Source organism: Camarhynchus parvulus, chromosome 12 (genome assembly GCF_901933205.1).
Source record: "Camarhynchus parvulus chromosome 12, STF_HiC, whole genome shotgun sequence".
NCBI lineage: Eukaryota > Metazoa > Chordata > Aves > Passeriformes > Thraupidae > Camarhynchus > Camarhynchus parvulus.
Window position 1 is genome coordinate 3,926,190 of NC_044582.1, and position 18,762 is coordinate 3,944,951.

Below are 18,762 nucleotides of genomic sequence, written 5' to 3' on the forward strand. Positions count from 1 at the left end.
AAGGCCCTCAGCATGGTCACCCACAGCATTCCTACACCCAAGCTATAAACTTATACCTTCATGGACAGACCCCTTATTTGATTTAAAAACTCCAACAAACAGTAGGATTTTCAGGCTCCAAAGGCAGTGGCTGATGGTGTGTATTTTTCAGGGGTCTGTCCTGAGACTTAAATTCCCAGCTGATCCTAAACTGGGGCCAGCAGACTGGTAGGGTCCTACTAAAGCAAGTCAAACAGAAGTCAGGGGAGCACTTAGGCAGCAGGAACATTTAACAATTTACTGTTTCTGTTACCAGAAATGGAGCCAGTAGACTGAGAATAACATTAATTCATTTTTCCTCAGCACTGAGTAAACTACAGCTGAAATACTGCATTCAGCAAAGGCCAGTGAAGCAGGACAAGGAGGATGCAGGGAATGCAGCATTTTGAGTCTGGAGAAGACAAGGTCTGTAGGTGACCTGTGGCAGCCTTCCTGTAACCATGAAGTTCCCAGCATGTGGAGGCAGCCAGGCTCTCCCCAGAGCTGCACAGCACATTGGCCAAAATACTGTGATCATCAACTACACCATGGAATATCTCAAAGTTCCAAGAAGGCAAAATGTAACTCCATTAGGGCAGCCATTACAACATTCCATCCTTTCCTTTGAGGGATTTCAACATCCAACTGGACAAAGCACTGAGCAGCCTGGTCTGAATTCAGTATTGACCTTGCATTGAGAGCAGAAAGTTTGCCTAGACCTCCCTGAGGCCCCTTCCAACCTGAAAAGCCTTTCAAAGTGATATAAAAATAGGACTGTTAAGAAATTATCCATCTTCATTCTAAAAAATAAACCATCAGTTTTACCTTTATTTTTCCCAAAAAATAGTTGTCTGCAAAGGTTGTGCAAACTTTACCAGATACAAAGTTCAGTATATCTTTCCTCATCAAAGTGTTTTCTGATGCTTAAATTGATTCCTTGCTATTGTAACCTGGGCCTATTGATTCTTTTCTTATCCATCATTAGGATGAAAAGATTAATTAATTCAGCTTGTGATTCCATCATAACCTCAAATCTCCCTGACAAACCCACCTAAGCTTGGAGTGTCCCAATCTGCACTTCAGAGCCAACAATTGACTGCAGGAGTTAAAACCTTACATTTATGATTCTCCCTGGTATACTACATTTTTCACATAATTTCTTAAATTTCTCTCTATTATTTGGAATTCTGATCCTTGCCTCCACTGAAAGAATCAGAAAGACCATTTCCAATGTTGTGGATTTTGTATATTTAGTAAGCAGACTCCTTATTTCAGCATCTAGTCCCTAATTAAACATTAAACTTGAAGTACTACAAAATGGAGGATGACCCCAAAAATTCAGCTAATTCATTCCTCCTCCTAGTTCATCAAATTATTGACAACAATTCTTTTTTTTTTGGTATGTGTTTTCTAATTAGCTCTGTGTTTACATTACAGTAATTTCATTTAGAACCTTTGGAGAATTTAAATTAAAACAAACATTTAAAACCTTTACCAAAATCTAAATATGGCATCAGCTGCTTCTCCTCTATCCAGTAGACTTATCTATGTTCTTTTAGTGGAACTTTTAAAAATTGCTTATTCTGGACACGTTCACACACGCTAATACTCATGTCCTTGCTGCAAGTAATTATTATTTTCTTTTATTATTATTATTTTCCAGCATTTGTTACAGAGAGAGAAAAATTACCAGTTCCTCCTCCATCACCTATTCTTAAGGTGTGAAATTAGCCTGCCCTTTGCTGATATGCTGGAACCTTATCCATCTTCTCAGTGATAATCACTAACATGTCTGATATGGCTTCTCCAAAGATCCCAACTGGAATGTACACAGTTCCAAGTCCCCTGGAACTGAAAACTTCTTGAGAAAGTTACCACCTAACCAGAGTTCAGGGGAGCAAGAAGCACATTAAGTGCCCTGTTATTTTCTTGCATCACATGCCAGTTGGTTTTTCCCAGTATAAAAATTTTCTTGTAGCTTCCCAGTTAGTACCAGGTTATTTATATAAAACTGTTTCTTGATACAATTGACCACATTTGCTTGTTATATTTGAATTTGTGCATTGCCTTTCTAATTCTTCTATTTACCCATTTGTGCTATTCTATTATACTTCTCAATAATTCTGTTCTTGTAAACTGGCTCTCAGTAATTGAAATTTCCCTTTCACTCTAATGCCTGGAGGAGATGAAGAATTCTGAATTTATCCAACTTGGCCTGTTAGAGAACATCTTGTGGTTTTGTTCTTAATTTACTGAAAGAACTATCAATTCTCCTTACCTCCACTTTCTCATCAAACCTCTTTCTCATGGTATCTTATCTACCAATACCAGTTTTCAGTGTTGTTCTTCCTCATTCCTTCCCTAACAATGCCCGGTGAGTCAATCCCACCATTCCCACGTCAGTCTTAAACTGCTTTCTGCCTTCATATTCTCATCTGACTTTTTACTGGGCTTTAGAACCCAACAAACACAAACCTGTTCTCTGCCAATCTGCTTTGTTTTACAAAGAACAACTAAGAAAATTTTAAAAAATCAACAAAGATTTCATGATCTTCTGTCCAGTTTGTGCCCAGTTGTTTTCCTTATCTAGAAGAGTTCTGGGTAACTGAATTCTTATTTTCTTCCCTATTCCATCTTACCAATCACATTTACCATTTGAATAAAGAATAAATAGTTATGAGGTGATGGCAGCATTAATTTGAAACTATTTATTTAGGAACTCTATTTTTTTTTAATTAGGAACTCTGGTGAACTCATGGCATTTCTCTCACACAGTTGGAAGAAATGCCTGAGCTGCAGCAGTTACACAGTCAACAGCTGTGCCTTCCATGCACCTCCTGAACTTGTCCTGAAGACACACACCCACTTCAATAACCTTATAGAAAAGCTAAACATAATTAATCACCAGCTTTGAACATTTCTGATTTGTGAAACGACTTCAGACATTTGTGTCTTGTAACCCTTCCACTAAAATGTGCCATCCAAGTGTTCCTGACATCCTGCAGGACTTTGTGTTCCTAAATGACAACTTCAATCCAGGGGCAGCTCCAGCGCTGAGCTCTGTGGCAGAATTCTGAGAACATATTTTCCCACCATTCAAAAGTAATATGTATTTTTAAAAAGTGTTCTGTCATATTGCTTAAAGTCACAACCACTGTCATAGGGAAAGGGCAATTTGCTTTCCTTCAGGAGCAAAACAACAATTCCTGACAAGTGCCGTGCATCCTGCAGCCACTGGCATTTAGCTTCAGAACGAGTAACATGGAGAAGCAGGATGTGCAAGGCCTCAGAGCACAACAGCTCTGCCAAAGAGATGAATACAGCATCACCCAGCAGTCACAAACACACTCAGCAATAAAACATGAGAGCTAAAAGAGAGGCTCAAATGTAACAACTTACAATTTATCAAGAAGAGCAGTGCTAAGTCTAATGGCTGAATAAAAAGTGCTTGAATCTCTGCTGTGACAGAGAGAAAAGTCTGATGTGTTGCCTCACCCCTTGCTCTGCTAATGGGTGTTTTCTATGTTACATTTAACATCCTACAATCCTGAAAATATAAGAAAGTAATTTGGCTCTCACAATGACTACTGCAAGATTATTTTTCAATGCAAAACCTCACTGTTCATTTACGAATCTATAAAGTATTTTGTCATAAACAAGGAGGATTCTCTCCCTGGGTTTTTGTTAAGCAATAAAAACAATCCCCAAACCACATTAGAAATAACCCTAAAACAACCCAAGTCACCAACATACCTTTCCTTCATTTTTTACCAAGTTTAAGTTAAAAAAATAACAGGTTTTCAGCTGCTTTGGTTCCTGAAATTGCCTCCTGACTGTGAGGAGATGTGATTAGACAGCACTGTCCTCTTGCATCTACAGACTCCAGCAGCAGTGAAGTGTGAAGTGAGTAATGGTGCTGTCCTGAGCCCTGCCCAGCATGGAGCAGCACAGAGAGTCACAGGACTAAGGGGTGACATAATCAGATGGCTGCTCTGGCAATAAATATTGCCTATTTGCAGTACTCCAAGTATTCAGAGTAAAAAAATGTGCAGAATAAACCTCAGAGTAATAAACCAATCCTTAGTTAGCAACTAATCTCACACCCTGAATCTCCACTGATGGAATTCGCTACCGAGTTATTTCCAGGCTGTGCTGAAGGAAAACTCTGCTGTACTGGCACTAAACTCTCCTCAGACCATGGCAAATTAGGAAAAAACTTTAAAAATTAGGATTATAGACTGGTGTACTTTCATATTTCTTATGCAATAATTCTTACTTCTTTCCATGAAATCCACTATTATACAGTGCAAATAATCCAAAGCAGCAACAGCACCCAGCTTGTTTACAAAACATGCCCTTGGTTTAAAGAAAAGTCACATCTTGCAACCAAACCCATCACCAAGCTATGGACCTCTCTGCCCCTAATCTTAAATAGCTGAAAGTCAAAACTGTTTTAAAACAGGAAATTAAAAGCTTCCTAGAAGTGAGTGACACTCTAATAACATTATGTAGAAAACAACTATTTTCTCTGGAAGTTAATAAATGAAGAAGTTGTACAAAATAATTGCTGAGGTTTCTTATTTGTCTTTTTTTGTAGATAAAACAGCATCTGAGGAAGGGTTTTCATTCACTTTCCTGAATTATACATGTTGTTTCTCCCTCTGCAGTTACATCACAATCCAAACCAAAATTATCTGTATTAGTCCTACTAACAGAGAATCCAAATACAGTTAAGTAGTAAAATGCATCAGTGGCTTTACAGTTCACTAATGGCACAATTCACATTTCCAAAACCACTTCAACTTCATTATGTACAAACAGGACTGTACAAGTGACTAATAATGACAGCATTTGGAACTCATTCCAGTGAAGGAACTATACTACTTCACCTGAAAATCCAAATATTCTTATTCAAATGCACTCCAGGCTTTCTAAGGAGCACTGACATACAACAGGGACAGTCTTAACGTTCAAAGATTAGTTTTGCTTCAATTAACTTATGCACTGGTCTCCCTCCTCTCTCCCCTTCTTTTGTGAGCTCAAAAAGTCTTTGTAACAGGGCAAAGATGTTTATTATCTATGCAACCACAAACCTAGACTTTTCACTTAGGTGAAAACATCTTCATCTGCAAATCTGCTCAAAGAATCAAATAATGGCTCTCACAGACTTTCTGAACTCAGAGAACCTACCAAGAGTTAACAGCACGTTACTTTGTAAATTGAAATAAAAATGTATCAAAGCATGCCACTGCTTAGAGTAGGAGAGACACTGCACTGGTGGTCAGGGCGCAAATGAAGAAGACATTTAACTTACAACACCATTGGAAACAAGAAAACATGTAAGAATAAAGAATAAAACCATTTTCCCTTCTTTCCCTCCCACAGTGAAAACTCAGAGGAATCTTCCAGAGAATTTCTTACCATTTTATAAAGGTCTGAAACACTGATCTGATCTGAATCCACAACCTCAAAGTCCTTCCGTGGAACTAAGTCAAGGCCCAAATGTCTGTAAGAGAAAGAAGGAGCAATGTCAGTGAGGCACACAAATGTCACCAGCAGCTCCTGCATGTGCCTCCTCCAGGGCAGGGACACAGAAATACTCAGCTACTCCAGTCTTACTGCAATTGTTAACCATTAAACAATTCTAAAGAAAATTTAATGCAAATATAAAAAAATCCCTCAACAAACTTGTTACTTTTTGTTCCCTAAATTCACTGGAGCTCTGGCAATTTATGCAGGGGAAGCTTTTGGCCAATATGTTGGTGCAGTACTCAAAACAAGGCAATTTTGTACATGGAAATGTAGTGGGCAAATAGAGTTCATACTCTGTTTGCTGCTGAAGTATTTGAGCAAGATCCTTCATAATATAATGAAAAAGTTCTATTAACAGTCCTGTTCGAATGTGCCAACAGGTTCCGAGACTTGGGAAGCTGCTTTGATATTCCTGGTGTTCACAGAACTTCACCCCCATGTAAACACAGTAATTTTTGTTAGTAATAAACAATAACTGCCATAACAATAATCTTAATCTGTATTTGTAACACACACAAAATGTTTTTAATTATTTTGAACAGAATTAATATTTTGGCTCAAATCAACTATATAAACTGACAAAAAAATACCAGTGCAAAGATGACAAGTTAAGGAATTCAGCTGCAGAGAAGGCAGTTCAGATCACAGCTTCACAGGAGGAGCAGACAGAATAAGATATTCTTTATCCATACAAATAAATGCAAACTGTTAATGATTAATTAATAACTGTAGACTGCAGAACAAGACAACCTTAATGGTGACAAACCCCAAGGTTTTCTCCATAGATCTTCAGTTTCTGATCCACAAAGAGTTCTGAGCATTACAATAAAAAGATACACTAAACAATATTATTAGGAGTAAATTTTTAAAAAACCCAACACATGAATTAACCATTTTCCTGCTTTTGCCTTATATAACTTTGATACTTCACTTCCAGACATTTTATATTGAAATTCTTAAGAGTCTTGAAGAAAAAAACCAAACAGAAGAGGTGCCCTCACGAATTACTGTGGCACTCCTGTCACAAACTATAAAAGAAAAGCAGAAGCCAATTTAATTTTGTAATCAGAGAGGGAAACATTCTGCACAGACTTGTTCCTGATGGCAAATGAAAAATTTTATTGAGAAAAACCTCTCTGGTACTGTAGAGTAATTGTGTGGAGCAATAACAGAAGGCTCCAGGCAATCCAGTGTCTCTTTCTGAGCAATTGGCTTAAAACAACAGCTGGGGAGAAGCAGCAGTTTGGAGGAAGCTCAGCTACCTTTGCTCACCAAGGTGCTTTTAAATGTTACCCAGAAGTTTCCAAACTCCATAATTCTTTTTTTGAACCTTTGCTAAGCAGGTTTTCCTTCTTTATTTATATCCCTAAACCCTCGCATCTTCAAAATACAGCTCAGCCCTGTTCACTTGTCCTGGCAGCACTGTATGGTCATTGAAACCCCCTACTGACCAAGTGGAATTTCCATGTTCTCAGTTCTTTGCTCAAATCAATTATATTTTCAGTGGAAAAAAGGGAGCAGCTTTCCTTCTCCAATGCAGTTTCACGTCAAATACCAAATTCTAATGCTACATTGTGAAAGTCATGGTTTCACACTTTGCTTTGATTCAACCTATGAAACACAAGTATCTGTGCCCCAGGACCAGTACCTGAAAACTGCAGCTGCAACTATAAGAATGACTGCATCTATTTACCAAATGAAAAAGATGAAAATAAGGATAGACTAGGTAATCCTTATCTGCAGCTGCCAGTTGAGCCTAATCACAGAAAGTCAAAAAATATAATACAAAAAATGGTAAAATCAGTCAGAGATCACTGCAAAGGTTTTTGTTTGTTTGTTTGTTTTTTTAATGTTACTGCTCATCAAATTCATTCACAGAAGCTTTCCTGAATGTAAGTATCTAAACAACCTCCAAAACACCCTGTCATTCACATGTGTGCCCACTCCCACCCCTGAAGTACATTGATAAAGGGATTTCCCCTCAGCACGCAGATATGAACAGATGATTCCCTACTGACACTACTGTGTGTGCACTGCAGTTCCAGGGCAGTCACAGAGCTCTATTCAAGTTCTCCAGGAAAACCTGGCCAAGCCAATCCCAGCCTGACCAGGTTCTGTTCACATCATTTCAGCTCTCTTGAGAGCTGGGGTGAAGCAGTGCCTGCACTCATTACTCAGAACATGACAAAAGCATTATCTTCTGCTTAATAATGTGCAACACAACTGCAGCAGCATCCCTGTGAAACTTATCTAATACCCTATTTTTAGTTAAATCCCTTAACACCGTGGATTTTCAGCCCAGAAGATTCTCATTCTCTAATACTATGCTAATCCTGCACAACACTTGCTCCCAGCAAAGAAGGGTGTCTTGGCTGGAACACAAACATGCAGCCATTTACTGTGCAGGTGGAAGTCCAGGTTTGTACACTCAATTTGTACCAATTATTTTTTTGCCTGTGAAGGACTGACAACATAATGCTTGAGATGGCAATGACAGTCAGTGGCCCACTTTCCCTCTCTATTATCAAACACTGGGGGATAGAAGAGCCCCAGCTGCCAGGCAGTATTTCTCCAAAACAGAGCATGCATAAAAATTACATAATGTGCTGGTTTGTTTATTTGACAGTTCCTGTCTCCACAATACTTCCTTTTACAAGCAAATGCTTGTGCTTTTTTATTCTGCCTTCACACTGAACTGCCCTTCAAAAACATTTCCCAAGTATACCTACAAAATATCCCCAAGCTTATCAATAATCTCTTGATTGCATCTGTTTGGGATCCCTCCAGCTGGCATTTAGACATTCTTCCTCATCTACATAAAAGTCTTCACAGTTTTCCTTTCTTTGGGGGATAAAAATTTTAAAAATCTACCACCTAAAATCTCTAGATATTTTTCTCTCAAGTAATATGAAATCAAGCCAACTGACAAAAATACAGGCCTTTTAATAGTGAAAGGGATGAAAACACAACTCAAGGTTACCTGGGCTTCTAGAAAAAAAAAAAATCAACTTAGGTTTAATGGTAATTTTGAGAAATAGTCCTAATTTCCAGAACGTTCACTTATTTACAATACAAACACCACAGCATTCAGAATGCATAAAACCACAAGTCAGCACAACTCTTCCTAAAAGAACCTTGAAGAAATATGCCATTTGATGTAAAAAAAACCAAAAACCTTTCAGATGCAAACTCAGTCTTGAAGAACAGATTGGGAGAGCCCATCACATCTCTGGAGGGTGCAAGATCTCATCCCCTTTGCTCCAAAAACATCTACTTCACCTCAACCTTTCCAGCTTTAATTTTGCAGCCACCACTTTTTCTTTTATTCCTTCTCTTAATATATCAAAGCCTCACTTAATACAATTCGTATTTCTCTCACACAAATAAAGATGGTGAAGGGAAAGAAAATGATGCTAGCACATAAACTATATGCAGACTTTAAAATGGACTTCAAAGGAAATACAGTACAGAAATCCACAGAAAATTAAATACATGGAAAAACCATGTTTGTCAAAATGAGACTCTGCTAATACAACCCAGAAGTGTTCTTTGACAGAACTAAGTTATACAAAAAACTGCAGGGGCTGCAAACTACAAAGAAATTAGTAAAGTACTGATGTAAATCTACACAGGAAATTATTTCTTTAAATGAGGATGATGAGATGAAGGTAAATAATCTTAGTTAGGAACTGATAAAAGGGAATTGTAGCAAATACTTCTGAGCATGGCAGGCTACAGAGAGGTTACTCAGGTTTTTCTCAAAGACTGACTTTCACAAAGTTCCTTACACCTTTAACCCCAACTCAATCATTACTCCAAGCATATTCAGGAGAGGCAAAGATGCTGCACATTCTGACAGAAATGGCAGCTGCTCTTCCTGCCATTCTTAAAGGCATTTCTTCATGGTTGTTTAAGTTGGTCATTCCTATTTTGATCTCCTTTGATGTAATGACAGCTACTGCAACAAAACTGCCTTTGATTCTCCAAACAGGTATCATCTGTACTTTTAATTCTTATCTCCAGATGCATTTTACTAACTTTAAGCTCATTGTCACAACACTACCAAAAAGTCATTCTTTTTCCTTTTATGTCAAGAAGATATGACAAGAGGATAAATCAGTCCAAGCCCCAAAATAATCTAAGAGTGTGAGCACTGAAATTTAGGGCTTTTTGAAATTCAAGACTGTGCTGACTTCACTAGATCACACAATTCCTGCCCTCCACAGCTATGGATGTCAGTAGTTAGTAGGTACTAACCAGCTGCGACAGCCTTCCCAACTGCAATTCTGAGGCAGGAGAAAAACCATGACCTTAAAAGTGTGTTTCATTTTCTTTGTATGACAGTGTAAAAGATTTATTGCTAATATTTTGCCCTTTGTTTTTCTTTTTTAACACTCATTTTTACCTTCTGGCTACCTGTGGATCTTTCTGTGCAGAATTTACGGCAACTATTTGGAAAATTTCTTTTAATGCAATGATTTTAATAACATTTTATGGGAAAAAAGAATAACCTTTGACTAAAAAGTAATAAAAGCCTACAAACTCATCTTGTTTATGGCTTTTATCTGCCAAAAATATCAAGGTATTGGTGGCTCCCCCTCCTTACTCTGTTTCTGACCCAAAACATAGAATATATATTCCACATTTATAGGGAGGGAAGTGTCTTCCCTGAGTATGCAAGGAGACCTGGATGCTTTCTGGTAATCTCCTGACAGATTCTACATCAATCTGAAAGAACCAGTCCTGAAGATCAGGTGAGATGACCTCTGATTTTCAAGTTGAATTACTTTGAAGAAAGCTTCATCTGCCTTTCTGGCACACAAGGTATTGCACATACTGCTGCAATTAGCTTTTGGCACTGAAGCAGAAGCAGAGGATTCACATTTCAAATAGAAGCTCTGTCAGGCACATTCCTTCATCTGTTTTTGATGCAAAAGTCTCCACAATGAAACAGCTCTTCATCAGCAAAAAAGCTGCACTCTGGTTTCCCATTCTAAGCAATAGTGAAAGTGGAAAGACTTATCCATTCATGTCGAAGCAAAAACCTAAACAAAAATTTCAAAATCAAATATCTATTTGATTTGAAACATGATAGAAAATGAGATGAAGAACTGAAGATTCAACTTTATAATGTGACTTAAATGAGATGATAAATAGCACACTTCAGCTTTATAACATTTGTTTCATGCTTTACAACTTTTTCCTTGTTATTCACAGACCATTGGACACTTCCAATAGCATTTCAGCCTTCCATAGATCAATATTATGGCCAATTTTATCAGACCGAAACACTGCTAGAAAGCAGAAGTATTTGCAATATTCTGTATAAAACCCAGCAAGATAAGCAGGAAAGAAAACAGCAGATAAGATTTTGGCTGTGCAAAAATACACAGAGATGCTTAAAAGTGCAAATCTAAAACCAGCAAGGTGCTCATCTGAAGGTACCAAATTCTGATTGGGAAACACAAAAATCTCTGTAGCAGCAATATCAGCCCTGCATGTGTATAAACCTAAGCTACCTGGGGGTAAGTGGAACAAGGAAGAAAGCATGAACAAATGAATGAAAAAAAGGATGAGTCCAGGACCTCTCTTTTGTACAGGGGAGAAAGAATGTGTAAGCAACAGAAAATGGAATGGCTATAGGAAGGAGCAATCAGTATTGTGTTAGCAAAATAATTAGCAACAATACAGGGGTTTAGCAGCAATTATTGCAAAATAATATTCCCACATTTTAATAGGCCAAACTACAGAGCAAAACTTCTTAGTATTTACAGTAAGCACACAAAACTAAGCAAACAGAAGGTCTGAAAACAGTCTAAATGAGCTCTTTCACAAAAAAAGAAATCTGTAGCTATTCATTCAAGGAGGGTATCTTGTCCCTTGATTTCCACCAGCTCCTACCAGGACACAAGGAATAAATTCCAGAGCCACTGCCAGTGTATTTAAGGGAAAATTGTACCAGTTTAACAAAGTGAAAAAAAATCAGTAATTGGTGATGACAAGAAGTATGAATTTCATGTTTGCATCACTCCTGCCCAAACAATTCATTGATGATCGAGGTCAGGATAAAAAGAGTCTCTCAGTAAATAAGCAAACATGTTACATATTAGATGTGTGAGATGACTATTTCCTGAAAGCTGCTTAGCAATGGAATATCTCCTGTTACAGTGTACTGTCTTGAGTAATTACAGCCCTGCTCAAACGGCAGGGAACTCAATCTTCTCAGACAACATTAATGCACATTATTAACAATGCTTTTAATTTCTTTTATTTGCAAATCTCAAGTATGACAGAACAGCAATTAACATTATTATAATACTTGAGAAAGGGCAGTACTATGTGCATATGTCTATGTAAGTCAAGAGTGTTTTTAGCAGACTAACACAAGTGGTCATAAGTTTTGTGATAAATCTCAGAGAGGGGGGATAGAAGAAAGTGGCAGAACTCTTCCAGAAATTCTGTGGAAAAGAGTGATGTTGCAGAAACACCCCTGAAGTCCCAGACATTTACATTTAAATACTGCATGTATCTCTAATACCATGCATCTCTTTCTCTAGGGAGTTCAATACCTGTAGTAAGAAACAGAAATTTTTTTTCCTAAACAAGCATCCTGAGTAGATGAATATAATCCTGAACATATTTACTGATTTCACTGAGGCTTCTCCATAATTGTCATATATTAGATTTACCTTTATAGTTTGAATTACATTCCTATTTAATGGTTTAACATCAAAAAAGGTCTACAGGCACCTCATGGAACAACCTATTCTCTTCACTGCTCTCCTCATCTTTTTTTCCTCACAGCATTTCTGCAGCTTCCTGTTGCTAATTTGATCATAAACTCTGAGCAAAACCAGGCAGGCGTAATGCTCAAACACAATCTCTTGGTTCCTATTTGCTCCACTGGGAATAAGAATGGAAAATATCTGTAATTCTGCACTGCAGAAAGACTTGATGCAATCTATTGGTCTATGTCCTTCAGAGCTTTCTTTCAGCAAGACAGAAATGAAGTGCAGCAAAGGGGCTGCTAAAGCTTTAACAGGGTGTTCAGGTATGTTCCTCAGAGGGGATTCTGAGGTAGGTGAACAAGGAATGGAATCAAACACAGCTTAACGAAAAACACTGGGATTTTCTCCTTAGCTGTCAATTTACAGGACTCCTCCCCACTCCCACATGCTCATTAGCACTAATCCCACTCCCAGAGGGAAATTCTCTGTTTGTCTGAGAGTGAGTGTCGTGTGTCATGCACAACTTACCTGTCTGATCCATATCCCAGAACACACACAAGCCTGGCTGAGGGCTGATTGTTGTCTAATGGCAATTTATTATAATTTCTGTGTGAATGAATTGAGGTTGTCTTTGCCTGTAAAAGAACCTCTCCACAAAATCACCATGGAGCTGACCAAGGTGACTAAACCTCTGAGAAGTGTCATGATACAAAAAGTCTAAATACCACAGCCTCAGCTCCCACGTCCCTGGTTAACTGTGAGATTCTCTACTTTTTGCAACAACCATTAAAATACCTCCTTAATGGAAGAAAAGTGTATTTTAAGTACCTCTGAACACATCCTCCCAGGCCTAATATTCTCTAGGTTGATACCAAGTAAGTGAAGTGACCTAATCCTTTTATAAGTGCAGGGAGCCCTTGGAAAGGCCTGCTGGTAAACAGCTCATTTCACCCCAAGAGCAAAACTCCCTGTAGAAGGCAATAAATTCAGGAAAAAGTTATACTTGATTTTCAAATAATCCCAAGTTCTCCCTGTGCACAAATACTATTGGAAAGAAAACATTGAGTAGGGTTTTTTGTTAATAACAGTTACTTGAGAAGAATTAGAAGAAACAGGAGCCAGTACTTACTCATTGCCCCAGTCCAGCCTCACTGTGAGGTGTCTCTTGACCTCTCGCACCTGATCCTGTGTCAGGTGCCCCGAGAGCAGCTGCCTGCGGAGGTCAATGAGCTCGTTCATCACATGCCGCAGTTTGTAGAAAAGATCTACCTTATGCTTCTGTAAAGGCACATTTTTGGGAGGAGGGGAGAGAGAAAAAGAGAGGCAAGGAGGGGCAAAAAAGCAGGGGAAAGAAAGAGAGGGGAGAGAATAAGTTTGGAAAGAGAGAGAGAAAGAGAATTAATAAGTTACCCAATTTTCATTTAATTACCCTAGAGGAACATCAGTTTTTGTGAGCCTTAAAATATTTACATCAAAAAGTAGTGTTAACTGATGCAATTCATACGAAATAACTTCTTATTCCTGTGGTTTAGGCTCAATCTGCTAAGAGGCCCATTTTCTGATGGAACCTAATGCTAAATAAGAGGATTCATTAGGCACAGCAGGAATCGCTTATTCCAATCATACAGTAAATGTAACATTTTAGATTTAAAGTGATAAAGGTGAAAAAGTTTACTTCTGTCAGCAGCTAAGTGAATGGCTCTGAGCAGTCAGCAACAGTGAGTCACCACAACAAAAAAGCATTTTTAATTTATTTGTGATATTCCAGTTACTAAAGTTCAGCCAGGTATGAGGGGGGTGGGTGTGTGAAAATTAATTACCTGGCACTCTAAAAAGGACCAAAGCAATTAATGATAAAATCCACCAGGAAAACTACTTTGAAAGAGAAAAATTATCATAGATAATATAAAACCCCCCACATCACCACCATTAGTAAAGACAAATAAACAGAAAATACCCCCAAAAACTTCCACAACTAACACTGGAATCCTTTCCAAAATAACTGGTATTACTGCATTATGGAAAAAAACCCTCTTCACCAAAACCAAATCCCCCAAAACCAGACAGAAGTGGAAGTACTTCTTTCCCCTGCAGGAAATAACTATATGTGAATTCCCCACAAAAGGAAAACTTGAGGCCAACAACCAAGACCACCCATAAGATAAAATAAAGACATTTGTCCATTTGTCTGTGTGCTGGGTCAGGATTGTGTGTCAAGGGGGCTCGTCTCCATCCAGTCAGTCTCCAACACTGCATAAAATAGCCAAGGTGCCACAAAAGATGAGCCCAAGAAAGGAAATAAGATCTCCTGATGCAGCTGGATGCTGTTCTTTGAACAGCTGAGCTCCACCCCTTGGCTTTGCAAAGCCTGAAGTGTTTGAATGTCACTTGGGAAAACGCTGAGTGGATGGACTGACATGGACTTGATCAGCTGGCACCGCCTTGATCACATCTCTGCTTGTACATGAGTGGGTTATAAAAGCCCTCTAACTACAGACACCTGCATCTACCCAGATTACATCTGATAGAGGAACATCCACAAAGAGAAACATAAGTGTTTTCTGTTGCAACACATTATTAGAACAAGTGTTTTTCACTTGTTTACCAAAAATAGCTGAGATGAGATGAAAAAAGAACTTCCACCTATTTGAGTTTGTTTTCCTATAAGACCACTAGATCTGCATGACTTAGGAAAACAGACATCAATGCAATCCATTTTGATAAGCATTTTTTAATTTCTCTGAACCTCATTACACATCTGTTTTGCTGAAGCAGGTTAAGCACAGATGGCATCATCAGTTGTTCCTATCAAACAATTTTGAGATTAAAAGATGCACAATCTTTCAACTCTGCATCAATACTGGTTTTGGTCCCACTTGAAAGAAAAAAAAACCAGACACTAGACCTAACAGAAAGACGTAAATTTCTGGGGCTGAAAAATTTATGCAAGGAAGATAATCATGCATCGCTGATAAGCTTAAAATGACTCAATTTTGTTTAGGTTTTATTACTAAATGTGGTCACAAGTAAATCCTATAAAAGCTGCCAATGACAGTAGGTATGGGAAATGTCCATTTTTATATGCTATTTATGTGAACAATAAAAGGTTGTCACTTTTTAAAACACAAGATGAAAACAATTGAGTTTGGTAGTATCAAAATAGCAAATTAGGTATATTTTAATAATGAAACAGTTGGGAATGAAATTATTACGAGAATTAGGTCCCAAACCATCATATTCAGACTTCCCAACTAAACCTGCTAAGAGAGCCTCTTTCTCACTCTTGTAATGATGGTTCAAGACTATCCAAGCAGTCAGGTCCAGAGCACCATGCTGGTTAAATTACAGTGTGTTCTATGGTTATGTTTAAACAGTCATTTTATACAAGCCAAGGAGTACCAGAAGTACTCACTTTAAATACAAATAAAGGAGGCTACAGGACACAAGTGTTTCACCTGCCTTAAACTGAATGCACAAGTATTGAGAGAGAGCTAAACACAGGGTGTCCTTCCAGAAAATCCAGGGTCCAGGTCAAGGAAGGGAAGAAGAGAGAGTGAAAGGCAGCAGAGCTGTGGCTGTGATCTCTGGGAAACTGTTATGAAGAACCATAGATGCAAGATCCATGAGAGTGAAGGAAAACGCTCAGGAGAGAGAAAGCAGAGCTAGAACAGAGTTGAAAGTGGCTTGATTCCAGGCTTGCAGGCAGAAGGGAGTTTGAAGCAGCCAAAAATCAGTTTCTAACATCCCTCCTCACACTACACGAGCCCAGGGACTAATAAGCTTCACATGGGAGAGAAGCAAGGAAGGAGATACTCACATTTTAATGACTTCTCTCTTTCAAGATGAAAAAAAACCCTTCAAAATTCAACACTAAGCTAAGTTACTCAGGATTCCTACCCCTGTGTAAAAAACCTGTATAAGAGATTGCCCCAGACACCACATTTAAGAAACGACCCCTGCCACCTCCCCCCAAATTTTAAGTATTAAAATCCTTGCATTTTAGTTAGAGTAGCACCATAAATAAACCCGAAACTTTATCATCTTGTTAGTAGTTAAATAAAAGATGTGCAAGTTAGTCTGATGTGTAAACATTCATTCTGTTTCACAGTTAATTTTCATACAATCTCTAACCTCTCATTTTTTCAGCTGGCTTTATCACAAGCTCCCAAGCAAGGAGCACCTTATCAGTCCATCCAGAATGACCTGCTGTGTGCATTTATAAACATATTTGGCAAATCTGGAATAGGAAAGTAAGCATTTCTTCAGAACTTTAATGGTGGTAATTAAAATGAGTCATAAAGAACCTGGATGGCTTTAATGAATTGGGACTCTCCTCACAAGCAGCACAAGTCCTCTAACACGTCTTGTTTCCTCATTTTACTATCCCCAGACACAAAAACACGTGCTGTATTTCTTTGATCCATTATAACTAACAAGTCACGCTAATCAATGTTTGGATGATCTTCAGACGTGCAGCTATTCATCAAAAAGTGGAATTCTGACAGTATTTTTTTTCTTTTAAGGACTCTGTATTAATTCTGTGGAGTTCAAAAGCCAAAAGATGGGTTTGGTGTGGAGTGTTAAAAATAGGTTAGAAACGGTTGTAAAATAGTTGATAGATCATTAAGCATGTACTGTTAGTTTGGTTATTATATTGTAAAAGGGGTTAAAGAGTAGTTATAAGAAATGCGGTACTCACCGTACCGTATTACACCTAAGTAAAGTGCATCACCCCCCAAGCCAGCCTGGACAGAACTGTAAGGGCCAACCTTCATGCAAATGAAGGATCAAAAAGAAACCAATCTAAAGGGCAAAAAATAGGATAAAAGGGGGGTTCTGACCCACTGAATCCGTGCCACTCCATTTGGGACATCATTGGGGCCATAGCTCCTGATCAGCCCCAGCGCCGGCGCTGCAGCACCCTCGAGGGGAATGCTCCTGCTCGGCCCGCGGGCCCCCTTGCTTTAGGCCTTTCTTTTTCTTATAATAAATGATGAAATCACTTTAGTTCCGGGAGCCTGCTCTCATTTTTATCATGGAGCTTCCCCTACCTGGCCGCTCTCCCACAGACCAGGGCAGGGGGAAGAAATGACAATATTTTGTGCGTTGAAATAAAGACAGGGAGCTCACTCATCTACCACCATCCCAGCACAACAGAACTCCCTCAGGGAATTTATTTATTGCCATTCCAACAGAGTCGGGCGGGAGATAATGAAGCCACAAGAGCCCTTGTCCTCAAGCACCCACTTCCCAAGCCAAGAGTTTTTTCCCTTCACTCCCAACCCTTCCATCCTTCACAGAATCACTTCCTCCCCACCATGACAGGAGAATGGAGGGGTCAGTCCATGGCAGCTCTGCCCTGCTTCTCCCTCTCCTTCCAGTTTTTCCCTATGCCAGGATGGGTTCTGCCCACACAGATCCCAATGTGGATCCCAGCATGGATCCCTGCTCCATGGCCTGTTCACGTCCCTCTGCTCAGCTCCAGTGTCTGTGGGGCTGTTTCTCCCCTTTCCCCCTCATCTCCCTGCCCCAAAGCTGCCGTCCCAGAGCTCCCCAGCTGGGTTGAGCCCTGTGTAGGCAGCTGTGATCAGCCTCTCCCCTCACACACCATGCCCGGATCGGCCTCTCCCCTCACACACCATGCCCGGATCGGCCTCTCCCCTCACACACCATGCCCGGATCGGCCTCTCCCCTCACACCGTGCCCAGGCCAGCACCCGGCAGAGAGCTCGGGATCCCAGCTGGCCCAGACCCCCACACAGCCGAGCACAGAGCAGGCCCCGCTTCCCTGGGTTCCCTCAGGTGCCTTTGGAACACCACGGCTGCCTCTGTCATCTTCTCTAAATAAATACCACATCATATGGAAATATGTAACAGACCGGTATATTACAGCAATGACCTATTTATAGGCACTTTGTTACCATGACTTCATTTACCACCACTGTAAAGTCAGGATTTTGCCTCTCTCAACAGCAGTCCCTTAAGACATTCCCTATAAAACTGCCTTAAGCTGTAATGGGGGAGAAGGGCGCAAAAAATTATTTTCCTTATAAAAGCAAGTGAGTAGCTTTTCCCAGGTTCCTTGTTATGGATTTTGGTATCTACATTAGATATTAAAGCCTGCAAGCACTATCAGCACATGAAAGGAAATACTAAAGCTAGAAACAACACAAAAATCCTGCCTTTCTTCTCTGTTTTGTCAGGATGATTTTAATGAAGCAAATTACTCTGTATTAAAACTCTGTTGGAATTTAAAGATCTTTGCAATATTTATAGTTTAGTCTTGCTCAAAATCTGCAATATTACTATATGCAAACCTTAAACTTCACCTATCAAATTAGAGAGTATTAATCAAGTGCCTGTTGATGAATAAAGGTCAGGCTACAGGTCAACACAAAGTCATCTCAAAAACAGAGAAAGGAATTGAAGAGCAAAAAATTTGTGTGGGAGATGTGGACAGTACACAGGTGTCCTGACTGGCACCC

General features: G+C 39.2%; 1 protein-coding gene across 11 annotated transcripts in view; it reads right to left on the reverse strand.

The window, feature by feature from the left end:
- The window catches only part of DOCK3 (dedicator of cytokinesis 3), a 185,327-nt gene that overhangs the window by 111,112 nt on the left and 55,453 nt on the right, over positions 1 to 18,762 (reverse strand). For all 11 annotated transcript variants that reach the window (XM_030957084.1, XM_030957080.1, XM_030957079.1 and 8 more), the window contains exons 6-7: positions 13,408 to 13,556; positions 5,440 to 5,524 (exon numbers count right to left, since the gene is read on the reverse strand). In XM_030957084.1, coding sequence (XP_030812944.1) covers positions 5,440 to 5,524; positions 13,408 to 13,556 — 234 coding nt within the window. The remainder of the gene's footprint in view (positions 1 to 5,439; positions 5,525 to 13,407; positions 13,557 to 18,762) is intronic.